Source organism: Alosa sapidissima, chromosome 2, assembly GCF_018492685.1.
Source record: "Alosa sapidissima isolate fAloSap1 chromosome 2, fAloSap1.pri, whole genome shotgun sequence".
Taxonomy (NCBI): Eukaryota; Metazoa; Chordata; class Actinopteri; order Clupeiformes; family Clupeidae; genus Alosa; species Alosa sapidissima.
The window spans coordinates 7,242,266-7,270,106 of NC_055958.1; the positions used below are offsets into that span (position 1 = coordinate 7,242,266).

The 27,841-nt window shown below is 43.7% G+C and overlaps 1 protein-coding gene across 1 annotated transcript; it reads left to right on the forward strand.

Annotated features, from left to right (window-relative positions):
* Positions 1–1,026: 1,026 nt before the first annotated feature.
* itgav (integrin, alpha V) lies at positions 1,027–25,967 on the forward strand. The gene is made up of 30 exons (XM_042067453.1): positions 1,027–1,587; positions 1,866–1,996; positions 5,855–5,946; positions 6,478–6,592; positions 6,968–7,029; positions 7,207–7,252; positions 8,519–8,641; positions 8,951–8,995; positions 9,402–9,445; positions 9,565–9,621; positions 10,876–10,928; positions 11,289–11,494; positions 12,223–12,414; positions 13,011–13,056; positions 13,702–13,812; positions 14,757–14,812; positions 16,248–16,402; positions 16,901–17,038; positions 17,532–17,599; positions 18,077–18,224; positions 18,390–18,482; positions 18,872–18,951; positions 20,284–20,364; positions 20,455–20,560; positions 20,866–21,024; positions 21,339–21,464; positions 21,845–21,958; positions 22,242–22,349; positions 22,830–22,952; positions 24,461–25,967. Exons 1-30 carry the CDS (start codon positions 1,424–1,426, stop codon positions 24,557–24,559), a joined length of 3,141 nt encoding a protein of 1,046 aa, XP_041923387.1. The 5' UTR covers positions 1,027–1,423; the 3' UTR covers positions 24,560–25,967.
* Positions 25,968–27,841: the final 1,874 nt, after the last annotated feature.

Consider the following 27,841-nt stretch of genomic DNA (forward strand, 5'->3'; position numbering starts at 1 on the left):
GAGTATGTCTGGATGGTAAACAATGCAAAGCAACAGTCAATTGTTGACCTATTTAGGATTAATTTAAATAAGTGTTGATGGTTTTCATTAGAAAATAAGAGCCTAGTCCTACTCGGATGTAACCCCTTTGTAATCAACAATATCTTGATGAGATGTGAAGTGTAATTGTGTACTAGGTCTAATGGATTGCAATTAGGCCTAGAATACTTCTAGAAACATTCATCTTGAGTGGGCCTAATCAACTTTAAAGTTGAAGGATGTTTGGATAAATGCTGTTGCCTCCTAGCCCTGGAAGCAAATATAATTTGCTGTCGCTAGGGGCGCGTCTAGATTTCTAGGCTAGTTGCCTCCCCTATCATCCAACAATTCTGGTGTTTACATTAAGCGTTGCTGCTTTGCAGTCAGTATAAGGTTTCTTACAACTTTAGGGAATAGGGAGTTCAGTAAGGTTGAGATTGTTCTGACTTTATGTCAGCCAAAATAAACACAACTGGCATGTATGTCTTCTCTTTATGCTGAATCTGTGTAACTAGCCTACAGTACAAGCGACTCGGGATTTACGTAGAGCATTCTTTTAAGTATACTTCACTGCAGCACAAGAGGCTTTGCATCAGAGGCAAGCCAAATATGACCAAAGTATGCCCAAGGTCAGATTCGTCATTCATTGGACAGGGGGGTTGTGGCGGGGTACGAGTTTGCGCTGTTGGCATGCCGTTTTAGGTAAAACAAGCTGAGAGTGTAGGCTACAGAACCATATGCAATAGCCTACTGTGCTCAAGTGTGTGCGCATTTGTCATCCAACGATTAGTGGCGCTGCCTGTTTCCCCCAAATAAACACTCATTTCATTATTTAAAAAAAACAACAACAAAAAAAACACTCGGAGTAGTTGGAAAAAACTGCCCTATTTAGACGTCTTTGGGAAGAGAGACATTCCATCATACTTCTATGTTCCGCGGAAACAAACGATAGACGGCGACACTGAGGAGAAAAAAAGGCCGTGGGCAAAACGGGTTGCGGAAGTCTCAGTTACGTTGGGGGTTACGTGAAGTTGGTCAGTCCACTTCCTGTACAGTGGGACATCCCGCTGCATCAGTCTCCACCGTATCCATGGTGAAACAGTCTCGTTTTGACATACTTTTTAAAAAGACTGCGTTGACGCTAAATCGGCTACACAAGGATATGCGACTTTACCTCAGTCTGTTTACGTCCATTATGTGAACGCTGTTCTGAGTTCAATCTGGTCGAGACGTTGGCTACAACTATTTGTCCATGGACATGGAGTGTGGAATCACTGCGAATCGAATGTGTTCGTAAGCAGGAACAAGGACAAGTTACAGGCTACACTTCTGTAATACTACTCGTTTGTAGCCGATTTCAAACCAAACACTTTGGTGGGATATAAAACAACCTGGAATAATAATAATGGGGGTGTATCGGAATCTATGTTTATCCGTTGCCCTTATATTGTCCTGTCTCAAAGACGGACTTGCATTCAATCTGGATATCGAGAAACCTTCTGTGTTCTCTGGTCCTCGAGGGAGCTACTTCGGATTTTCTGTGGATTTCTTCAAACCGAGTAACAGACAGTGAGTATGGTTTCATTGTTGATTAGTGCGTCCGCGTCAAGAGGCGCAACAGCAAATTCATCCATCTCGATGAAGCATTGTTGCCACCATGGGAAAATGCTGTTTACGTCCACTGTGGGATGGAGTATTCCAGACGCTTGATTACTTGAATAATTATGGCACTCTTTTGCTTTTTGTCAAATTAATACTTTTGTAACATGTCCATACACAAGATCCACGTAGCTTGGGTTGCTGATTTGGGTAGCCTACATTTTCATTGTGTGCCATTTTGTTGCCAGATTAAACGTTCTTATAGGTGCTCCAAGAGCAATCGTGTCAACAGTGTCAAACGTGTCCGAGAGAGGGGCAGTCTACAGCTGCCCTTGGCAAACCGGAGATGGTTGTAAACAAATACAGTTTGACAATACAGGTAAGTTATTGCACATTGTTTTACATGCCAGCTGCTGATAGCACATGTTTTGGATGTCAGAAGTGGAACAAGAAGTGTGTGTGTGTGTGTGTGTGTGTGTGTTGAAATCTAAATTATTTCAATGGGTTGGTAAGAGTAGCTGTATGGAAAGAGGGAAAGCGAGAGAGACAGACAGACAATGTTTTGTAATCAAGTCAGGGCTCATCCTGGAATGTTGACACACTGTCACCCCCACTAATGAGTCCAGTATCGAGTTTGCGGAAAGGAAGAGCTGAAAGGACATTTACTAAGATGTCACACACCAAAGTACTGTTGAAGTCATTTTTCATTTTTAGTAGCATTTCTGGATAGTCTTTTGTGGAATGAATCATTAATGCTATAAAACAAGATTTTGAGTCAATAGTCCCATTGAACGTGGGATCGTACTGAGCAGTGAAGGCAGAAAATTGAATTGTGCAATGAGGAAACAGTCCTAATGGCATAAACAACCCAGTTTAGTGACCTTGTTTTGATTCACTAAACTGATGCCATTTATCTAGAATGAAAAGCAAAGTGCACAAGCTTCCTTTTCAGCTCATTTGAGATCTCATTAATATTCTGGGTCTGTTCACAACAGACTTGGTTTAAACTACATGCTTTGAGCCAGTCCAAGTCTCTTACAATGGCAGTGCACAAACTCATTCATGTGGATTATCTCTTGGTATGCTCAAAGTCCTCACCAGGCAAGGGGGTTGTGCCTCCCTACCCTCCATCAAAGCACTTAATGATAGTTCTCTGTTTGCAATCATATAGTGTCAGCCGTAGTCTTGTCCTTGGAAAAAAAGAGAAGAACTAGGCTAAAGAATATTTCTCATTTGAGCATGAAAATGATATCTAGTCTCTTTGATTCACAGGCTTATCAGTGTTATTTACAGGTTGATATAACGTGTGTGGCATGTTTTTGTGAACCTCACCACCATTAGTTTTCATGTAAACACTATTGTTTTCTCCCCAGAGTTGGTGGGTACTGCACCTAACCGCATTTTTTTTTTTACTGTAAGTGATGACTGAGCAACAAAAGGGTTCTTTGTGCCAGCAGATCTGCTGACTGCTGTGCTGGGCAGCCTCAGCCTAGATTAGAGTGGGGCTTGTGGGGGTGTCGAGGTAAACACTGTAATTACTTTGGGTAGAGGAAAAGAAGCTGTTTTCCCTCTTACCGAAAGACGAGCCTAAGCAACAATGCCACTTGCTCAAAACTGTTGTGGTGTGGCTTTCCTGGGTTTGACTCAGGAACTGGTTCACTGGTTTTCACAAAGCTCCACAGTTAGTTATGTATGCTCAGAAAGAAAAGGACAGGGACAATTCATGTATGTGTTGTGGATAAGTTGGTGGGAGGCCAGGTAAGAAGATGGCAACATTTACAGTGTTTTGTCTTCTTTGTGAATTGACAGAGAGAGAGAAAGAGACTTGATAAGGTCTCTTCCACAAGCCAGTCCTGTCAAGAAAGCTGCGCTTCTATTTGGGTCATTCCACGTCAGTTCAACCAGGGCCCACGCACTTAGGTCTCAAAAAATTCTGAAAAAATTACCAGGTGTACCTATGTTACCCAGGAGACACACTGTAAAATTACTCTTATGTAAGATCAATACTTTCCAAGATACAGCCAGTTTTATAGGGGGAGGGGGTGTCGATTTTGCTCGGCCTCTTTTTTTGTCAAAGTTCACAAGCCCACAGCGCAAGAACTAAACCATGTAGGAGGCTCAAATTGTGCATGCTGGTACATAAATAGGAATAGTATGTAGCAAAATCGTCACGTTTGGTCTGTATAATCCTGCATGGTCATAGCTGTCCCTCAAAGTTGATACAAATTTTATTGGAGTTTTTGGCCGGGCTCTGTTTAAGCCTTCAGAAGACATATTTTTACTCAACATAGGCTCTTGATTTATTTTTCTTACTGAGATAAGTAGAAACACTCTCACAAAAAAACAATGAACAGAAAATAAATCCCTTCAGGGTCTGAACAGCAGACCTCACAAGTCTGAAAAATAATTTTGGTTATCATTTTCAGAGCACCCAAACACCTTGTGGGAATATACAAAGATTTTTTAAATAGGTTTTTCTTTATTCTCCATGATCCCTTTTTGAAAACACCAATTTGACTTGTCTTATGCAAATCTTTCTTTTTCACTATCCACCCTGAACATGGGCAAAATGCACCATTGACATCAATATGTTTTGTATAGAGCTACCACAGGTTACTCTATACAACCACAGGTGGCAGTGTGGTGACTATATATAAAACATATTGATGTCAATGGGGCATTTTGCCCATGTTCAGGGTGGAAAATAAAAAAGAAAGATTCTGTTGAGCCTCCTACATGGTTTAGTTCTTGCGCTGTGGGCTTGTGAACTTTGACAAAAAAAAGAGGCCGAACAAAATCGACACCCCCTCCCCCTGTAAAACTGGCTGTATCTTGGAAAGTATTGATCTTACATAAGATTAATTTTACAGTGTGTCTCCTAGGTAACATAGGTACACCTGGTTATTTTTTCAGAATCTTTTGAGGTGCCCTTTTTAATTTTGAGACCTAAGTGCGTGGGCCCTGGTTGAATTGATGTGGAATGACCCATTTTTGTTTAGAGTGAGCATACCCACAAAGAGGTAGAGAGACCAATAGCAGTGCACTTCACTCTCAGACATGGCACTTCCTACTTTCATACTACATGCTACGCGCTACACTTGCTTATAATACACTACACACACACACACACACACACGCACACACACGCTCACCACCCAGGGAAATCCCCACCTCAGCAGAGGAGACAGAGAGCAGCTGGACAGTCACAGTCCCTTCGGCACCCTGACCCCCCCTACCCCCCAATCACTTCTCACCAAAGTACAGATAGCCAATGCCAGACAGGCTCTGGCATGTGCTAACGCAGTGGAAGTACCCCACGGAGGTGTGAGTGTATGATAGTTATCGGAGCACTTTTTCTTTGTCTATTTCTTTGTTTTGATTTACTCGCTGATAGATGAGATAAAGATTTCTATCTGATCAGACTAATGTCACCATGTCTCTTTACTGTGACTGGTGATTTGTACGTTTTTTCTCGACGAGGATCTCTGCTCAGTGATGCGCTAAATTGGTTTGGTTTGGTAGCTGTCACGTGCCATGTTAGCCTGCTGGTTGGCGTGCAGCTCTCGGCGTAAGCCAAGAAGGGCTGAATGTGATGAACCTTCCCTATTATGGGATAGGAACAGGGTTTCTCTGCCTTACTTGGTCTGAAGTTCCTCCTGATGGGCCTGGAGGGCGGCTTCCTGATGACTCGGAAGTGATAAGTGTGAGCAATCATGCAGACATAGGCATAGATTAGCACTGAATTTAGCACTGAATTTAAAGAGGCAGACATTTTTGCATCCTGTTGCTGCATACATAAAGATTCAGCTTACACCGCCATCCAAATTGGAATATTAAAACGTAATTGATGTCATATTAACTGCGTTTTTACCTTGTCCAAAATGACAGCTCTGACTTGCTGACAAATTAATCTCTTGACATTGCATGCCACAGAGGGATGACTGATGCCTTTGTAGAGCAAAAGGTGTTCAAATGAGTCGGGATCACACAGGAGCCAATAATAGATTCAGCTGCCTCTCGCTATGGGGATGCATTTCACTTCAAACAGGCAGGGGTAAGAAAAGGGCAACACGCATCACTTCATCAGAGAGAGAGGATGTTCTAGGGGAATTTGAGCCAGGGAAATGTGTGTTTACTGCACAACTGTGATGTCTCTCTAATGTCACTGTGTTCAAATGGTCCGCGTGTCCTTTGATTTGCTCATCCCAACTCTCTGTGTCTTTAATCTCTCTTGCAGATGACCGGAAGAATGAAAACAACCAGCAAATGGAGTTCAAGACCAACCAGTGGTTTGGAGCTACAGTACGTTCAGATGGGGAACATATTTTGGTGAGTCTGTATTACCATGGTATGCTCTCTGCATGGTCTTAGAGACTCTGGCCTGGAAGCACAGGGGAGGTTATCATCCCAGGCTATAGTCTCTGTTATTAAGGCCTCTTTCTTTCTGTCTTTAGTCACTTAGGGGCAGCCGTGTCCTACTGGTTAGCGCTTCGGACTTGTAACTGGAGGGTTGCCGGTTCGAACCCCGACCAGTAGGAACGGCTGAAGTGCCCTTGAGCAAGGCACCTCACTGCTCCCCGAGCGCCGCTGTAGCAGGCAGCTCACTGTGTCGGGATTAGTGTGTGCTTTACCTCACTGTGTGTTCACTGTGTGCTGAGTGTGTTTCACTAATTCACGGATTGGAATAACTGCAGAGACCAAATTTCCCTCACAGGATCAAAAGAGTATATATATACTTATATATACTTATATACTTTTCACTCACTCACTCAATCTTTCTTATAGAACCTGAGCAACAAATGAGGCCTGGTGTAGTTATGATTGTGCTAATTCTGTAAAACTTGTCACTGTATGTTTCAGGCCTGTGCCCCTCTGTACCAATGGAGCACCTATGGCCTTTCAGAAAGGGAGCCTGTCGGAACCTGCTTCCTGAAAAAAGGGTCAAGTGTGGTGGAATACTCCCCGTGTCGCTCAAGTAAGCTTACCCATTCAAATAGTTCAAGTTCAGGTCAGATATCGAAAGAATGGAAGACTTTTGGCGTCAGTCAGATAATCATGCATAATTGTTCTACAATGGCCTGCCTGCCCCTGAATGAAGCTAGGAATCTGAGAATCATTTTGTCACCTGACAAGCTAACTGTCTTCTATGTTTGCTCTTCTGTAATTCTGCTCAGGCCTATAGTCTGTGAATAGTTCTTTATAAAAGACATGCAGGTGACGAGACATGTTTTCAGCAATCCCCTGTTCTTAAAACAATGTGAAATATAGCCAATAAATAAGAAAACATGGAAGCTTTGCAATCAATATATTTTAAAATCGTACATTTATTTTCTTTTCATTTCATCCTCAGATTTCAACTCACCAGAGGGACAAGGTTTTTGTCAAGCTGGATTCAGTGCAGATTTTGTGAAGGTACAAACGGCTCAGACACAACAAAAGGCCAATTTTTTGTTAATCGCGTTCAAGCACTTCTAAGGAACTTTTGAAAATAAATGAAAATGGTCTTTGTGGTCAACTTGAAAAGAGACAATATCCGTCTGGTTTGTAAACTAACAGTATAACTGATTATGCCCTTTTTGCCTACAACAGAATAACAGGGTTGTTGTTGGCGGACCCGGCAGCTTCTATTGGCAAGGTAACTAATGTAATTGCATCAGTTTAACAAGTGTAATATTTAAGCGCATTAGCTAGCTGGGAAAGCTAAAGAAGCATGTGGGTGATGGAGGGTGTTTTGTGAAGCTAGGTTTGTCTGACCAAACAGCTGGTGCTTTTGTGTACAGTGGGGGTTTCTCCTGTCTAGCGGCTGGATACTGATGTGTAGAGTTTGTCTGGTCATTCAACAAAATGACAAAAATCTGGAGGGCTGTGTCTTTTTGGAAGCGAGTGTGCTTCAAAAATTATTACCCATGGCAGAGCTCTGCGTCGATAAATAATTCACAGATTCGCAGGCTGTCCTCTCTCCACAGTTTTCTCTCTCTCTCTCTTCCCTTAATTCACTCTCTCTGTCTCTGAGAGAGTCACTGAAAGAGTTGATGGCTTGTTATGAGTTCTGTTCTGACTTAAGAGGGTGTTCCCTAGTGAAAGAAAGACTGCCAGTGGTGAACCCTCGAATTGCAGCCTTGGAAGTGTGGTCTTGAGTTTGCAGTGTTAGCTTTCACATCTCAAGAATATGCTAATAGTATGTGTTTGTTCACATGCTGAGGGGGGCAGGGAGGAAGGGAGGAGAAAGAGAAGAATCAGTTCCCTTAAGTAAATAGGAATGTTTTCCAGTGTGTATAAAGAATGTTTGGCTGTCTAGTGGATAGGAGCTTAGGAGCTGATGCGTGAAGGGTAGTGAATATGCCCTGCTGGGAGCAGCCGGGGAGGACTGCTGCTCTGTGCCATGTGTGAGCTTTTCTGCCTGGCCAGTGGTGGACTCATGCAGCCGTATTCTCGACCAGAGCAAGTTCATGAAAAATCCACACAGGGAGAAGGGACACACAGGGCTGTGTTCCCATGCAGAGCACTGCTGTCCAAACCTAATGCTTCAGTTTACCGTCATACAGTTGCGTCATAGTTTAGTTCATGGAGTGTTTTGTTTTTGTTTTGTTGATTTGCGTTGTCAGTTGTTGCTGCAGTCTCATAGTTTGGGAATGTTGGTCTTTATTTTAACCTGACTTGCAATTTATGCTGACACAAGCCATTCTGTGTGAAGCAGTGTTTTCCATTATACACAGAGCCTAAGATACAGATTCAAGTTTGCACCCTTGTCTGTCTGTGGGTTTGAATTTGTTTTCACACACCCTTTCAAAGGTCATAAATGACATCATACCGTTTCCTTTCTAAGCCAAACAAGTTATCCTCCATTAGACCATTTTATATGTTTGTCATAATGAGTCATGCACCTTTTGCCCTCCTGCAGGTCAGCTCATCTCTGACGACATATCGGAGATCATAACCAAATTCAACAACAACTTCTACACGACATACAGCAATCAACTAACCACCAAGTCAGCGAGCGCCCAGTATGATGATAGCTATTTAGGTACGGTCCTCTTCTTCTTCATCTTATTTAACAGCCTTGAGTGGGTCTTCCACAGTAGTAATCATGATGTTCTCCTGAGGTTAGGACGGCTGCCATTATCTGAACAGTAGCTCAGGTTATAAAAATGACTGGTTCCTCTGATTTAAGGAACCAGCCTCCAGAATGACTCACAATAACTTTCCTCTGCGTCTAGGCAAGCTCCTACATGCTGTCTGGTGTACTTAGTGCTGTAGGGTGTGGAAAAGAAAAAATAGTCCCTGCAGCCTCCTAATAATGCAGCTTGGGTTTCTTTTTCCCTCTCTCTTATAGGATACTCCGTAGCGGTGGGGGACTTCAACAATGATGGGGACGATGGTAAGAGTTTAACTGTGCTCACGAATGAGCTTTGATTGTTGATTTAATTCTGATTTCATTTGGGCTGTCAGCCTGTGCCTTCTGTACGTTTCTGTAGGCCATTACAATACAGTATAAATCAATGGGAAAGAGCTCCATTGTGGCCAAAATGTGGCCAAAAAATGTGTCTATGAAGCCTTGTCATCTGGTGGTGTAAGTGTCTCATGACTGATGAACTAAGCTATCCATTATGCCCTGACTGCACTGAGAGGGGTGGGGTGTGTGCGGGTTTAGCCTAAATGCAGGTGAATGCCCCTGCCCTAGCCCCCCCCCCCCCCCTTCTCCAGTTAATCCTCCAACTGAGTGCCAGCGCTGCTCAATGGAGGCATTCTTTGGTTTAATTTAGCGTCTGTTTCCCTTCATGCAGATTACATTACTGGTGTTCCAAGAGGAGAAAAAGCCCTTGGTTATGTAAGAGCTACACCCTTTTAATGAACTATATATCATTATATCATAGAGATTTAAAAGCTATACATGGTGTGTCCCTGCAGAAAGAGGAAAATTATTTTGTTTATGTTGTGTCCTCACAGGTAAACATATTTAATGGGCAGAATATGGTGTCTATGCTCAACTTCACCGGTGTTCAGGTAAGCTGTGAGAGTTCATCTTTACTAAAGTGTAAGAAACCATACCTTCTTACATTCTTCTGTGACATGGCTGTGATGTGACGCCTTATCGGAGGTCTCTCCGACATGCATATTTTAACAGAATGTCCCCTGTGGCCACGGCCTAGTTTTGTTTGGTATTTGTTTACAAGCCAGGAGTTCATGTCCTAAATCCACTCCCACATCTGGAAGCTATTGTGAATTGCATCCAGAGGTTTGGAGAGGGAGAGAGAGAAAGAGAAAGAGAGATAGAAAGAGAGATGAAGAGAGATGGAGAGATGGAGAGGCAGCAGCAGAAGAGAATGCTCACTCAGCACAGGATGGAGGCAGAGTGCCCAGACCTCAGACCCAAAATCTGATTGGCTTAGAATGCTAGCATAGCATACCGCTACAATCACTCTCCTGCTCTCTCTCTCTCTATCTCTCTCTCTTTCCCTCTCTGTTTCCATGATAGCTTTTTCCTTGAAAGATATACAAATAAGATTTCCCTGCTAATTTGTCTGATAAAGGTGTTTTCGTAACATGGCGGTTGCTATTGTGACACTGGTCTCACACAAAAACATTGAAAATCTAGTTGAGGCATCTAGTTGAAAACATCGTGCATCAGCTTGTCCTGATATGGCGAGATTGTGGGTTTCTGGCAATGGCGATTATCCCATTGCATGAGACGAGTCTATTTCTGCAGTTTTCCTCACCACCACCATTTTCATTTATAATTCCTGCCCTGATACACACACACACACACACACACACACACACACACACACACACACACACACACACACACACACACACACACACACACACACACACACACACACACACACACACACACAAACATAGATACACATATTCGCACACACCAGAAAAAATGAAAAATGAACTGTTAACAGGCATATAAATCAGAGCCTCCCCTCCTATCCTGCAGTGAAGGCAGTCCGCCCACAGGAAAATGGAGCTGGGCAGTGAATGGCAGGCTACTGACCAGAATATGTGTATCCATGTCAGGGGACCCGGGCCGTGTCAGCCTCCAGTTTGCATATTTGGGCATTGATCACCCACACAACATGCAAACACAAAACACCACACCGTCCATAATGACAAAGAGGGACTAGTGCTCTTGGCTAGTGCCACTGGACCGTGGTGTGCTGCTACTGCTCTGTGTTGGTTTATAGTGCGTTTTTTGTAGTCTCTCATGGCCATGGTGTTTTTTTCCTCTCTGTTTTATTATCACAGATGGCTGCCTATTTTGGGCATTCGGTAGCAGCAACTGACATTAACAATGACGGGTGAGCAGCGACGTCCACACACACACACACACACACACACACACACACACACACACACACACACACACACACACTGTGAGGTTATGAGTAGCACTATTGAGAGCTGTTACTGTAAAGCTGTGTGTGTGAACTGTACTGTAGAAATGTGCAGAGGCTGACATTAACCTTTGGAAATCACCTCAATAATGTCAGAGGATATAGGCCTGAAAGTCCCTGTCTGTTTTTCTTACTTTCTCTTTCTTACTTTTACTTTTTCCTTCTTTTTCTTGTATCACTCTTTCTTTCTTTCTTTCTTTCTCTCTTTCTGTTTCTATCTCTCCTTTGTTTTGATTTCTCTCTCTCCGCCCATCCCTCTCCCAGGCTGGTGGATCTGTTTGTGGGAGCCCCTCTCTTCATGGACCGTGGCTCTGACGGGAAGTTGCGGGAGGTCGGCCAGGTGTACGTTTACCTGGGCAAGGGCGCCTTCACCTTCTCCAACCCCCAGAAGCTCACTGGCTCCGAGATCTACGCCCGCTTCGGCAGCTCCATCGCCAGCCTGGGCGACCTTGACCTGGATGGCTTCAATGGTATGACAGTGACCCTTAAAAGCACTTGAAAATTGCTTGCAAGTGTAAAGTACAGATAGTGTCAGTGTATAGCTTGCCTTTACTCTATGTTGCTGTAGATGAAAGAATCCACTGAATGATTTAATCAAAAGTAACTGTAGGTACAAATTAGGTAACACATGTGTTTTATTATATTATTATTATTATTATTATTATTATTATTATTATTACATGTGGGCACTCCACTGGCCTGTTCCAGTAGCCATACTCAAGCAACACATGAATTCTTTGGCACTATGCATAAGGGAGCATTCATGCGTTAGCAAAAGTGCATAAATGTGTCCCATTTTTGTAAGTATGCCAAATCCCAGCACACGCTATCTCTGCTTTCTGCTAAGACCGCATTCCATAGAAGAACACTGTTTTGGCCAAGTGCACGTACCCGGAATTCATCATGTTCAAATAAATCATGAGAGAGGGCAGGGAAGACTAGCTATGTGTGCAGCACAGTAAATTGACTCATGTGACTCACGACACGCCACAGCAAAGGCAAACATTGGCATCACGTCCTGTGCTTCGTGGGGTGTTAAATGTTGTAGTAGGTGACTACAGCCCTCTTATTCACCAGGTTTTAGCTGATGTTTGTCCCATTCTAGGTTTCAAAACAGTGACTACTTCTGACTTATACTAAGGTTCCGTTCCCTTCTGTTTGTGTGTGTGTGTGTGTGTGTGTGTGTGTGTGTGTTAAGATGTGGCCATAGGTGCCCCTTATGGAGGACCTGATCACCAGGGCCTAGTGTACATCCACAACGGCAGAGCGGGAGGGCCCGAGCCCACTGCTTCCCAGGTGCTGGAGGGCCGCTGGGCCTCCTCCTCCATGCCCCCCAGCTTTGGCTACGCCATGCACGGCTCCACAGACATCGACCTGAACGGATACCCAGGTCAGTAGTCCTAAAGTTGCCACTAAATTGAACCACTGAAATTTGTAGATTAATTGTAGATTAGTTGAGAAGTGTTGTTTCAGATTAATGAGGAAGTATAACTTGCATACAGACACACTTGTACAGCACACACATACTTACATGAAAAAGGCTCTCGCAAAGTATTTATGCAAACTGTCAGAGGAGTATATCAGTGCTTCCAAAAATGTAATACAACGTGTTTTTTTTGTTTGTTAATACAAGTCCTGTTTGTGTGTGTGGGTGAAGAAATGGCTCAGCATCAAGTCTTCCAAGGAAAGGGAGGGGTTGGGGGGTAATAATTCTTACTTCTAGGCTTGAGCCTCTGTTTGGTTTGGCTCTGTGTGGCCTCCCTGCTGAAATGCTTCATGGCTGTTTTCTCTCTCTCTCTCTCTCTCTCTCTCTCTCTCTCTCTCTCTCTCTCTCTCTCTCTCTCTTGGTCTCTCTCTTTCCTCTTTCTCTCTCTCTGTCTCTCTCCTTCTCTCTCTCCTTCTGTCTCTCTCTCTCCTTCTCTCTCTCTCTCTCTCTCTCTCCTTCTCTCTCGCTCTCTCCTTCCCTCTCTCTCTCCGCACCAACAGACCTGATTGTGGGCGTGTTTGGCGCTGACAAAGCTGTTCTCTACAGGTACAGTACACTACGTGTCTCTCTCGCCTCACTTTGAAGCCACACATGCGTTTGATATACATTCATGTTCTGGGTCCACTAAAGCCATTAAAAGGTGTGTTAGTTTAATCAAAAAAAGGTTTCCCACACAGTTTTATGTGCAATTAGTCTGCCGTTAGTACAAAGCAGTGGCTCGGCTTTTCAAACGACCTACTCAGTGAAATGCTTTGCCCTTACAATCTCCTGACATGCATCATGGATGCCCTGTATTGACTGACACACAAACCCTCGGAGGGCGTGCTAGCATGTGTGGCTTTTATTGTCTGCCTGCTCTGATTGATTTTTTGTGAGTGGACTTGCTTTGAAAGCTCATTTGTTGGTGTACAAGCAAGGCTTTATAGGCTGTGAGGGAATGGTCAATACATTTTCACTGTTTTATTATCTCTCTTCTTCTGTTGATCTCACTCTCTCCATCATTTCTTCTTATTTTTTTCTCTATCAATTGATCATTCTTTCTTTTTCTTTCTTCATCTTTATTTTTTCTTTCGTTCTCTCCCCCCTTTATCTCTCGCATGTTCTTTCTCTCTGTCTTTCTCCCTCTTTCTCTCTCTCTCTCTCTCTCTCTCTCTCTCTCCCTCTCTCTCCTGCTCTTCCTCTCTCCACTAGGGCTCGGCCAGTCATCAGTGTAAACGCCACCCTAGACATCAGTCCCCAGATCCTGAATCCTGAGGACCAGAGCTGCAAGCTGCCCAGTGCCCCCTCCACCTCAGTGTCCTGGTGAGGCCACCCCACCACTAACTGTATCACAGCTACACATCATCAACCCCACATCACAGCTACACATCATCAACCCTCATCACAGCTACACATCATCAATCCCACATCACAGCTATACATCATCAATCCCACATCACAGCTACACATCATCAACTCTCATCACAGCTACACATCATCAACTCTCATCATATCTACACATTGCACCTATACAGTACATCACCAGCTATGCATCATAAACCCCACATCACAGCTACACATCATCAGCCCTCATCACAGCTACACATCATCAACCCCAAATCGTAGCTACACATCATAGCTGAGAGTACATCACCAACCCCACATCACATCATCAACCACAGGCCTTCAGGGCAAGGATAATAATAGTTAAAAATAGCACAAAAGCCCACATGAACATTACCAGCTCACAGTCTTAACTCAGGCCTAGAATTAGTCATCTTCAGACATCCCCACGTCGACTCAGAGGTTGTTTCGTGTCTTGGTTTCTGTTTTGCTGTGAGAGCCAACGATAAGGCCTTGGGGTGGGTGCCCTTGCAGCCCAGTAAGTCCGTCCCCTAGTGTGTGAATAAAGGCTTTGTGCTCTCAGGTCCCTTATCAGGACGCATCGAGATGGATTTTGCTGTAAGGCAGCACCCAGCTCCTGATCTCTGATAAGGGCATTAGGATTGACTGTTCAAAAAATAGCTGCTTTGGAATGAAGCCTAAGCCAAGAGGTTTGTTGTTGTTAAGTGTTGAACAAGAAATGTTGAGTTAAATGATGAGTTGCTTGAGGGAATTTCTTCACACTCTAGAGAACGTTCTGCGCGTTTGGAAAATAATATATCTGTTCAAAGAACCACAGTGGTTTTGACAGATCATGTTTCAGTAAACTCTACAGAGGTTGTTTTTATCTTTTTAGCTCACCAGTTTATTTCCTCTCTCTTCAGTTTTACAGTGAAGTACTGCCTGAAGGCAAGTGGAAGAGGTGCCCCGTCCGATTTGAGTGAGTATAAAGAGGATTCCAATCCCTTCACGGGGTAAACAGTCTCCTTTAGAAAATGTGTCCAGTTCAGGTGGAAATGGGTCATGTTAATGTGTAACATCACTGAGGTATATCGCTCCACTTTACCTGCGAATGGAAATGTTTTTCTCCCCTGCTGCCAATTAAGGGCATGTCTAACCGCAGGCTAAACCGTTAGCTCACAGTGTGAGAACAGCACACTGTGTGGCAAGCAGCCCTCGTAAAGGCTTCGTCCGGCCCTTGCGTTGGGTTTCACACAGGCCTAGTTCATAATGACTCCCAGATACAAGGCTTTGCTGTCTGCAACCCCTACAGACGATGGACTTGATGATTTATTTTTCTCTCTCTCACTCTCACTCTCTCTCTCTCTCTCGCTCTCTGTTTGAAGTTGCTTGTCCTTTTATTGGAGCTGTGAATGAAAAGCGGACATGCACTCTTGCTTCCTTCCTTCCTTTTGCCTTTGTGTTGGATGATCATTAGGGAGCCAGTGTTTGGAAGTGCAACAGAAAGTTGAGCAGAGACTGACTAACAGAATCATATCTGATGAGAGAGAGTCGAGGAGGATGTGAAAGGAGAGTTCAGTGGGCCCGAGCTCAAACAAAATTGCTGGAGCCTCCGTAGGTTTGGGTTCCGGAGTGTTTGGATAATGGAAGGGATGAATGCTGAGGAGAAGTGTTTGTTTTGGGAGGGGTGAGGGTGGGGGGGGGGGGGGTACCATTAAATTTGAGTAGGCCCCTCACCCCCCTCTGGTCCCACCCCAAGCACACACACACACCTCACAAACACACACATTCATTTATGTGACGGAAGAAAGGGGTGGCGTACATAAATGAGAATGAGGTCAAGCAGGGGGTGTGTGTGTGTGTGTGTGTGTGTGTGTGTGTGTGTGTTTGTGTGTGTGTGTGTGTGCAACAGCTGGGCCTCATCTCACAGATCCTCCGTGTCACAACCAAACAGCCGTGAGCTAAGCCAGACCAAGCCCGGCATGTCCAGCGCCAACGCTCCGCAGGGAATTGGCCGCGACGCCCCGCTCTGCTGACCTCTGCTGAAAGAGCTTCCGCTCGACCTCGTGCCCAGCTTTTCATGACGTCAGCATTTTTAGCTCCTTAGCTGTGTGGCTTTCATCTAAGTGGACTGAGTGGTCAGAGCAAGAATGCATGCCTGTGTGAGGGGAGTGGATGTGAAACTTGGGGAGTTTCTAATTGACACGCTGCGTTCCACAGAGACCAGAGCACATATTTGAACCAGAGGGCCATTAGGCATAGGCCAGCCAATAGCACTGGGTTTGGACATAATGTCTGTCTTTGGGATTCAGATTATTTCTGCAGAGAATGTGACTGTTGACTGTTCAGGATGTGACTGTTGATGATTGATATACTGTCTCTTGCCCACCCCCACCACCTCTTGCTGTGTTCAGACTTCCAGGTGGACATCGTCCTGGACAAGCTCAAGCACAAGGGGGCGGTCAAGCGTGTCCTCTTCCTCCACAGCCGCCAGTCTCAGTACTCCAAGAACATGAGCGTGTCCAATGGGCGAACCCCAGGTTGCGAGGAGCTGGTGGCCTACTTGATCGTGAGTATCAGAGGCCCCAAAGTCCTCTCCAGCGGCCCTTCCCCTGCTAAACACATCTCTGATGCCTCCAGGCCCCCTTTTTCTCTCTTTCGCTGTTTGTTGTTCTTGGATCATGTTGTCCGCAGTATGTAGAGATGTTTCGCCGCCCTCTCTTTTAAATCCGCTTTGTGTGTGGAGTCTTGTTTAACTCTTCCCAAGCGTGAGGGGTGGTTGCATTGTTGTTGCACACAGACAATAAATAAAGCCATGAATAAATCAAACATGTTTTGCACATCGGTGACATTAAAGTTGTTCTTGGGAGGAAAGAAAAAAAAACAGAGAGAGAGGGAGAGAAAAGCATCCCTTGAAGAAAGAAAAGATGAAAGAAAAACAACTAAAAACCCATAAATGGCAATAGTCCACTGTGTTTGGTGTGAAGGCAGGATTTGGAAATTCCCCAGGCCTGAGGTCAGTCTAAAGCTACCCCCCCCCCCCTCTCTCTTTCTCTCTTTTCTGCAGGATGACTCAGAGTTCAGGGATAAGATCACGCCCATTGCCGTGTTTATGGAGTACCGGCTGGACTATAAGACGGCTGCCGACAAGACTGGCCTGCTGCCCATTCTAGACCAGTCCACGCCTGCCAACGTGACCAAACAGGTACTCACCGCCGCCGGGTTGGTGGGTCCCGGACCGCCGGGCCTTATCGCTCCCCCTTGCTGAGGAGGGGATTAAGTGGGGGCATGGTGGATGACTCTCTGCTGTGTTGTGGCTGTGTGTGTGTGTGTGTGTGTGTGTATGATTGGGTGGGGACTGGGAAGATGGTCGTAGCCATAGCTGTTCCTTTGTGTTGCCTGGACGCTTGATACTGTGAAGTCGTCAATGTCTGTTGCAACACTGACAGCCTCCAGATGTGATGAATTAAAGTCCCTTGTGGATATGTCATAAAGAAAGGGGCATTAGAAATATAGCAATTTAATTTAAATGATTTAGACTTGTGGGTGGAAAACAAAAATGTGCGTGACAAGTCCAAATAAACAAAATATTGTTTTTTAGTAAATTCATAGACCAGCTTGCAAGTATGACAGAAAACTGACCTGACTTATGCAGAAGTGCTGTACCTACAGTGATGTCTGTTTCTCCTATTTTCCAGGCTCATATATTATTGGATTGTGGGGCTGACAATATCTGCAAGCCAGACTTGAAACTGACTGTGGTGAGGTGAGTCAGCCGCGTCCGTCTGAAGACGACCCAGAATAAACCACTTCCTTCCTGCCTGTGGCAGACAGCTGTCTGGTACCTCCTATAGCCCAGCTGATGGGTTGACTAGACTAATTTACCCAGCCTGTGCCCATGGGCACACAAGCATTGATGAACAGAAAGGAGAAATACTATTGCTACTTCTCTATGTTCTTCCATCGTCCATTTGCAAAGCACTTTGAGTTACCAATGTGTATAACAGTCCAATAAGCATGCTTTGATGGCTGTTAATGAATCACCACTTTGATGGCCGTGAATGAATCAGACTTGTGTTTGTTCTGTCTGTAGGACTGATTGTCAAATGACCCAGCATCAATTACATAGTCATGACTACTTTCTTCCTGTGAATTGTATAAGGTGTGGTACTTGGGTCCTGGCCAGACTGATAGTTGAGAGGTGGATGTGATGAAACAATGATGTGTCTCTGTCATTTGGCAGTGACCAGAAGCAGATCTACATCGGTGATGATAACCCCCTGACCTTGGCGGTCACCGCAGAGAACAACGGGGAGGGGGCGTATGAGGCCGAGCTGCACGTCACCATGCCCCCGCAGGCCGACTTCATTGGGGTGGTGCGCAACAGTGAGGTCAGTCCAACCGCAGATGGGAAACCATGGCAACCTACTGTATCCATGTAGCAGTGCTCTCTGCTCTTGGCTCTTTGTAGTGCGGTAGTAGTTGTGGTTAAATGATGGATGTTTTCATTTTGTTTTTGTTCACTCGCTTTGGCTCGTGTCATCTTGCCCTTTCAGACTCTCTCCAGGCTCTCCTGCGCTTACAAGAGAGAGAACCAGACCAGGATGGTAGTGTGTGACCTGGGAAACCCTATGAAGGGAGGCACAAAGGTAAGCATGACCTTTGAACCCTTGACCTTTGTCAGCTGGTTTCATTTCTCTATTTGATTGCCTTTCATTCACGCAAGTGATGTTTTTTTTTTCTCTATTCAACACTGATTTCACAACACACTTTACACAATTTGTGCACAGTTAGACAAAACAACAATACTCGATAAAAGAGGGAATGCAATGATTAAACCCGACAACCTGTTGCAAAAGCTTCACCCAAACTTTACCATCTGGAGCAGCACTGATGCTGCAGCTCCTCTGGCTGTGTTTAAGAGGTGCCAAACGCAGTGGAAATGGCAGCTGGCTGAGCTGGTTGTGCACCTGTGGTGGGTGAAGTAAGCATCACGTTGTGCTCTGTCCACGTTTTAACCCCCTCCGCTGTTCTCCAGGTCATGGCCGGCCTCCGCTTCAGTGTCCACCAGCTATCCGAGCAGGACACCTCTGTCAAGTTTGACCTGCAGATCATCAGGTACTCCTCACCACCTACTCTGTTTATATGGACTCAAATTAAGTTATTCATTTTGTTACGTTATAGCAGATTCCGTATCGTAATTGGATCTAAGAATAGAGTATAGATCATATTTATGAGAGTGTTATTACTATGTTAAGTATTCAGTTTGTCTGCACTTGCACTGTTTACTCAGTTATGTTTGTCTTGAGTGTTGAGTGTTAAGTTTTCATGCCACTCTGCACTCAAGTGCTCTTTCGGCACTGTCATATTTTTATGGTTCCGCTTGCGTACACAGCCAGCCAGTCCCCTCTGTAAATAAATACACCAGTGAGAGCTTGGGTATAATCATTACACTGGCTGGTGATGGGGCTCTGAGTCTGACGGAGGCATTTTAATTACAGATACCCATGTTTCCATTTTGGTCCCAGTTTATCCTCATGAACCTCCTCTCTCAGTCAAGCTGTCTTTTCACACTACTCCCAAGGGGGGGATCATTTTCTTTAATGTGCGATTGTAGTAGAGATGGTTCAACCCAAACAAGGCGCAAAGCCAAGACTTCAGACAAGAACCAAATGCTGTTAGCAGGAAACTAGCTAGTAACAAATTTACCAGTATGGTCATGAAAGCTTTACTTGGTGTTGCTTACAAAGCAGTTAATGAAATGTTTGCGGTAGATTTGCAGCAAACTTATGGGTGATTTGTGGGAAACAAAGGAGTTCACCAGAAAATATTGGCAGAAGTTTGCCGATGTTGGCCGCTAGAGGAAAACTTCCAGCAAAGCTGTAAATTTGCGGCAACTGTTCCCCAGAAACCTGAAATTTCTGTGAAACTCATTCATAGCAGTGCAGTGTGTGTGTGTGTGTGTGTGTGTTTGTGTGTGTGTTGGGGGGGTGCTAGTGTGTATGTGTTTTGTGAGTCACTCAGCCCTTTTGAAAATCTTGGGACAGACTGACCTGTAAATGCAGTTCATTGCCAACTTTGGCTGTGCAAACACACTACTTTCGATTGTGGACACTGGAAGAGTGATTGATTCATGTGACTGCCATAGTGCTAACGACGGGGAAAATGCTCGCTGAAGAAGTGCTAAAACTTTCAAATGCAGTGGTGTTCATTTCTTTCGACTGTCCCTCATACTGGGACGGGGGGGACGGGACGGGACGGGGGCGTTCTGGTTGTTCTGATCTGGTCCTGACACACATTGGTGTGTGTTATCAGCTGCAGGTGTGCTTTTCTTTCTCCTCAGGCTCACTGAAGGGCAACAGTGCCATCTGGTGTTGAAGGACCAAACTACTGAAGTGTTGCCTCTCAAAGACATCTGTATCTTAATTAAAAAAAAATCTGTCATTGCAGTTCCAACCAGTTCAACAACACCAGCAACCTGGTCTCCAGTGTCACAAAGCTCGCCGTCTTGGCTAAAGTGGAAATAAGAGGGTGAGGATGTTTCTCCAGATTCAGCGCTTTTGTGTCTTGTGTGAGCAGGTGACGGGTGCCTTCTCTAACACTCTCTTCATCTGATTCTAGTGTGTCTGCACCAGATCAAGTCTTCCTCCCAATTGCTAACTGGCAGCCAAAAGACAATCCAGTGTTGGAGGACGACATTGGTCCCCTCATCCTCCACGTGTATGAGGTCAGATCTTGTGTCCTCTTTCAGGTGTATGTGGTTAGAAAATGTATGTACAGGTCCAAGTGCCCACGGGGACCCAGGTTTGAATCCGACCTGCGGTCATATCCCGATCCCACCCCATCTCTCTCTCTCCCACTCACTTCCTGTCACTCTTCACTGTCCTAAAAAGCCCAAAAAATATACTTAAAAAAAAGAAAATCTATAATTTAACTGAAACTACATTCACTGTATTAATTCACTGTATCAGCAATAAAAAAAACATCTTTACTATCAAACACTGACTAATGATCCATTGTGTTTGTTCTTAGCTCCGGAATAAAGGCCCAAGCACGTTCAGCAAGGCTATGCTCGACATCAAGCTGCCTTACAAGTACAACAACGGCTCTCTGCTCTACATCACCAAGTACACGGTGGATGGAGCCATGAACTGCAGCACGGACATGGAAATCAACCCTCTCAATGTTTCTGTGAGTGCCGCAAACATCTGCTCTGTGGGTTAGCATAGAGAGGTGAGAGAGGGTGGAGTAGCTTAGTTAGTACAGCAAGGGGTGACCAACACTAAGGTCATGGGATTTTTATACTGAGAGGACACAAGTCACTGATATAGTAATGAGGGTAAAACACTGAGATGGTGACAAAAATGTATCTCTGCTGTGCCGTACTGTATTTGTGCTGTATGATGCTTTGGGTGAAAGCATTAATGTAAATGTATGTAAATAAATCAATGCAAATGTATACTGGTCATGCAGATTACAATAGTGGGTCTTCTCTCTGTCCTCAGAATCCCACATTTTTGGACAAGAACATGACTGTGACCAGCGGGGACCGGGCGGAGAGCAGGATCCGCAACCACGTGCACCGGCGTGACCTGGAGCGCAAGCAGATGGAGGGAGACCTAGAGACACTGGTACTGTCAGAACTCACCTGCACTGTGCACCCACACCAACAGAACAGCTGCTGCTGCTGCTGCTGCATTCAGTGATCACATTATAACGCTGTACATATAGATAGAGAATCATGCAATACATATAGAGTGAGAGTAAGAATTCCTGTACAAATGTTGTTATTTGGCATGATTGTATGCAGATAAACATACAGATGGTACAAATATAGTGTGGAATATACAGTATGTATATATGCATCGTGCTGCCTTGGCTATGGTGTCTTCATGAGGTTTGCCGTGATCATGAGGCTGTGGCGTGATCATGAGGTTTAACCTCAATGCTTTGAGAACACATTGATTTATGTAAGCATTCTTCCGTTCTTCTCTGCTCCCTGAACCTGTAGGACTGTGAGAAGGCCAAGTGTCTGAAGATCCAGTGTCGCGTGGGCCGTCTGGAGAGGGGCCAGAGTGCCATCCTGTTCATCCGCTCGCGGCTCGGGGTTGCCACTTTCCTCCAGGTGAGATGAGAGCTCTTGTGCTCTCTGGTGCGTTCACATTCCTTGAGCAGAGGCGAACATTCACGGTGAACATGCCGTCTCTGAACAGATACATTTTAATGACTTTGAATCTCAACTGTAACCCTCCATCCAACTTTTGCAGAAAACTCAAGGCAAACGGAAAACTGTTTGCAAACGTTCACAAGTGTTTGCGAATTTGAACGCACCCCTGGTTTCAGCCTGGGTGCATCACCTGTAGGGGCTCTGGTGTCTAACTCCAGGTGTTTTCTTCTCCCGCCTCCAGGCTGAGTCCCAGAACCGCTCCTACAGTGTCCGGTCCTCGGCCACGTTTAACGTCATAGAGATGCCCTACAAGAACCTGGTGTCTGAGTTCCCCTCCAACAGCACGACGGTGAGTGTGGTCGTGAAACTTCAACACATCCATGAATTTGGTGCTGTGTGACAACTAAAACTTAAATGAACTTGAATTTAAAGGTACAAATATGAAAGTATTGAACGCACAAATTTGTTTTGCCTTTTTGACCCCAGAACTGCTTGCCTTGCAGTATTGGCAACTTCTGGACATTTTGGGCAATTCCATTTCTTACTTTAACCCCTCAGTTGCACATTAGAGTGCCTTCAGGCTGTGTGAATCATATCATTTAAGTACAGATAATTGTCTTGGTGTTACAACTCAATGGCTCATACAGGTATTACGTCTTCAGATGCAGATGCCTTTTTATGCAAAAAAAATAAACTACCCAAGGATTCAATGAAATTCTAATTGAGTCTAATCCTCTAATCTGATGATTCAGGGAAAAGACATTCAGATAGGACTTTAGATAAATTATATATTATAATATAATTAAATTTCAATGAATTTGTGCCTCAGGTGAACCTAGCTGTGATTTGGGTGAAGACAGACTACACCCAACCTGTGCCAGGATGGGTTGTAGCTCTTGCTGTGTTGGCTGGACTCCTCCTGCTGGCTCTGCTGATCTTTGTAATGTACAAGGTAAGGCTTTTGTGTGAGGGGAGACATCCATCGACTATATTATACAGTACATGTACAGTACCTGCTTTAGTGCCTTTTCATTTGATCATCTCATTGTTTTACTTCCTGATATTGTATGGTCCATCACAAGTTTTAAGGGTATACATAGGCAGAAGAGATATTTTCGGTAAGTAGTCTTAGCCCCTGACTGCCATTCAAGCCAAACTAATTTGGTCGGAACTAACCAATGAATGAACACGGTCCTGGGGGTCGTTTTTAGAAAAGTTAGCAACGACGTTGCTCAACCACCATGGTACGACGCAACTTGCGACCAAACAACGACACTGTTACACCTGTATCCAGAAAGCATTGTACCTGTGTCGCAATTCGCTACCTCCGACGTTCGAACACCGTAGTTCCAACAACGTTGTTGATGGTGCAGCGATACATATCATTGGTGGAAACAGTGGAAACGTGTAATACCCCACCCCCTAATGTTCTGTCATGGCCTATGTCAACATTTTTCTAATCTAAACCGAGTGATTAATGCTGGCATTGTCATTGCCATCAGCCAAAACCTAAACCTATTGCAAGCATATAAAACAGTTAACTTAAGCAGACCAATATGAGTCATTATTTGTGTTAAATATCTATGTTGGGAAAAATATATAGCCTGGACAAATGTCTGGGTATCCCATAGTTTATCAACTTTCCCGTGGCTTAACGGCAGCGCGTCGGTGCTCTCTAAGAGTAGGCCTACGAGACACAACAATAGGTTTTGACCATACATATTTATGTATATAGCTGCTCTACATTGAGAGACCATAGGTACAATACATCAGTCAAAAACAATTGAATCTACGTGTCAAACTAGTTCACCTGCAGGTAGCGAGAAGCAAGAGGAAAATCAGAAAATCGAACCTATAATAAGTCATCTGCTTTAGCCACTACACCATTTGTCACTGCTGATGCAGGGTCTGTGGAGATTATAATACTAAAAGCAAGGCAATACTTTTACATAACATAAATAGCAAGAATGAGCCAAGTAGGGGAGTCAGTGTCTTAATCAAAATTAAGCTACAGGATAGATCAATCATTGAGTCACAAGATAAACATCCACTTTTGGTTAGGCGGTTGTGATTTTTGGTTTAGCGCTCTGGACACCAACAGGAACTACCAAGGAACGAGACAAGTGCAACTGTAGTTCAAACGACCAAACTTTGCGTCCTTGTTTGAGATTGAGAGTTCGAACTACCCTTTCTAGAAACACCAAGAACGATGGAGCGAACTACCAAGGTTGCGACGCAAGTTAGCAAGCAATGCTTTCTAGAAACGACCCCCTGGTCTGATCCTGGTCTCTGGTTTGACAGAGGCATGAAACTCAATGCTCCTGTGGACCAGAAGGCCGTTTAGAATGGCAGAAGGACAGTGGTGTGATGTTTAACAAGTATATATTTAGATGATGTGTATATTTGAACACGTTTAAATATTATGTATGTCTCTTGTCTGCTCCTTTCCCTCGCGTCCAGCTGGGCTTCTTTAAGAGAGTGCGCCCCCCTCAGGGCGACTGCACAGAGAAGGAGCAGCTGCAGCCCCTGGAGAATGGAGAACGCAACACGGAGGCGTGAGGATCGCCACCACAGCACTGTGTCCACTCAACACCACGTCTCCACGACAGGACTGGGAAATGGCCTGTGGCGACAACCATGGGATAGAACTATACAGTTATGTGTGTCTGTGCGTGTGTGTCTGTGCGTGTGCGTGTGTGCGCGTGCGTGTGTGTGTGTGGGGGTGCTAGTGTGTATGTGTTTTGTGAGTCACTTGGCCCTTCTGAAAATCTTGGGACAGACTGACCTGTAAATGCAGTTTTTTGCCAACTTTGGTTGCACAAACGCAGTACTTTCGATTGTGGACACTGGAAGAGTGATTGCTTTTTGGTCTAGACTGCTCTGATTCATGTGACTGCCATAGTGCTAACGACGGGGAAAATGCTCGATGAAGAAGTGCTAAAACTTTCAAATGCAGTGGTGTTCATTTCTTTCGACTGTCCCTCATACTGGGACGAGTGCCAATCCAGTTTGACTGTGCTTCAACAAAACCTGCTGGTTAAATCTATGCATATTAACTGCACTGACTTTCATGAGATTCATTAGGCGGCAAATGTAGTTGAACTATGAGGCGTTTGAATAACCATTGTTTACACTGTTAGTTTGAAGCAATAGAGAATACAAAAGGTCTTAACTCTTTGTAATAAATGTAGTGTCGGATGAATTGGGAAATTTGCAATAATCATGTACGTTGAATAGCTGCTGCCATATGGTGCTTCAGGAGAACAGTCCTGGACAAAAGACCATCCTTGAGAAAAATGTGCTTCTTTGTGAAAGTGCTTGATTGTCATCCTTATGTTGGTCTGTAGTCCCTTTTAAACTGACCCTCATTCAGTAAACATTTCACAGTGCTTTGCCTTTTCTAAAAACCTACAAAATGGGTAAAAAATCCCATTCAAACAAGTCCAGGGGGTGCAAATTAGGTTCTTCACTAGGAAGGTTAGTCTAAACGAGTGTTATACTAGAAGTGTAAGACACCCAAATACAATGCAATTGTAAACTTAGCAAATTCAGGCAGTGGTCTGTTTTTGTTATTGTGCGTATGAATGCTATAATAAGAAAGGAATATTATGATTTACAGTTAATGGCTTTAATATGAGCCGTTGGCTTGCTGATTAACACAGGAAGGATCAAGTGAGCCGGCAGTCCTTAAAACGTGACCAAGGACACATTTGCATTCACACTGTGAAAAGAATGTGGACATATTTGGCCTAGAACACCTAAAAAGTTGTCCGAGTTATCGGATGTCGAATGCAGATCGAGTGTGTATACTCACTTCTCTTAAGAGGTGTGAAGTCCCGTTATCATTCATACCAGGACAGGTCGGCAGTGGTGGACGAAGTACACAAATCCTGTACTTGAGTGAAAGTAGAGATACACATGGTTAAATGTTACTCCAGTAAAAGTAGTTCGTCCTCCTTTTACATTTCCACTTGAGTGGAAGTACAAAAGTACTTGCCTTCAAATGTACTTAAGTATCGAAAGTAAAAGTCCTGAAATGTATAATGACTAATACAGTTGCATTTACTATTGTTGAAATGATTCGGCACAGACCGGCATTCATTGAGCCTTTCTCCTTAATTCAAGGACAAAATCAACTAAGAATTGTTGTGTGTAGGAAGAACTAAAAACAAACTAATTTTATATCTTATATTAGATACTTCAAAGTAACCACTTTTTGCTTTGTTGAATGCTTTACACTTTCGGACCAAATCAAGACGTTCCCTTTTGTGTTTGATAGCGTCAGATTGTCTATCATTGTATATCTATCCATCATTGTCTATCACTGTCTATCATTATTGTTATGGTAACATCAATATTGTGAAAAGGGGTCAACAAGGTACAGTAAATAGTGGATATAACAATAACATAGGTTAGGCAACACCATTATTTAAAGCCTAGCTCGCTTCATAGAAAATACACATGTATTTGGTCTTTTTTCAAAAGGAACTTTAGCTGTACTTCAGCTGTCACAAAATGTAGTGGAGTAAAAAGTAAGATATTTCGCCTAGAAATGTACTGGAGTAAAAGTTAAAAGTTTAACAAAATGTAAATACTCAAGTAAAGTACAGATACATGAAAAAATGACTTTCAGTACAGTAATTAAATAAATGTACTCAAGTAATGCCTGCCACTGCAGGTTGGAAACGAGCTCTGTGACACTTTTCTCAAGGGTGGTCTTAATCATTTGTCTATGACTGTAATAAGCCAAGAAGTCAGCCACTTTAAAACCTTGGTTTCACTAAACGGTTTCCCTAATCTTTTGTGTAGTAATTTAAATTCACTCCTATTTCCTTTCCTATTGTTTGGATATAATTTTTAGAAGACGTGTGTAAATTATTATTTTGTCTTTTTCTTCCTCTGTTGTTTAAGGTGGTGGAAGTACAATAGTTTCATGAAATACTAAGTTTGTATTTTTGAAATACGGTTTGCATTTTTTACTACTCTTAACATTTAGGTACATCCACCATAAACGTATCACTCCATCTCATGTTAGATAAACTATAAAAACGTTTTTGTATTTCAAAACATTTACTCTCTCAAATGTAATTTCAAAGGCAAATGCAAAGACAAAGTCCAAGGGCATAAGTTGATGCTGCTGTGGTTTTTTGCTTTGGTAGCAAGTAGATAATCACTGCACAATGAAAACTTTTTTACAGTGACAACAATTCTCTATGATAGTAATTCTGTAAGACTGAGTACAGTCCACCAGTCTAGGTAGAGGATTTGTTTCAGTCTTTATTGGCCTTTTTACACATTCTTCATGTCTTTGTTAACATAATTTCTTCACATTGCACATATAGAAGTCTTCTTATTTCTTTCAAAAGTATGGCTTTACCATTAATTGCATTAACCTGAACAGAATGACTAGATCATAATGATCACAGGCTGAATACAGAATGCTTGTAAATCACATTTTTTGTAATATGATTGAACATTGATTACATTTTGTATATGTGTATAAAGTGTTTTAAGTCAGTTGTGACAGTGTCCCTCCCACAAACATGTACAAAACAGCTCAGTTTGAAATGTTAAAATGATCAGTTTCCACGTGTCACTCCAGTTTGTGAATCTTTAGGCTATGGCTACTGCTGTTTGGTGGGTGAAGATATGTTAACAACGATAAAATGTTGAGAAGTTTCAGATATACTGTATTTTCACCAGTGCTTCCATTACTATTAAAATGTGGATGTGATAAATTTGTGTGTGTGTGTGTGTGTGTTAGCCTAATTCTACAATAGGCTAACTGTATTTGAGGTGTCTATGAAATTGAATGCCAATATGGATTCATATCCCATCATT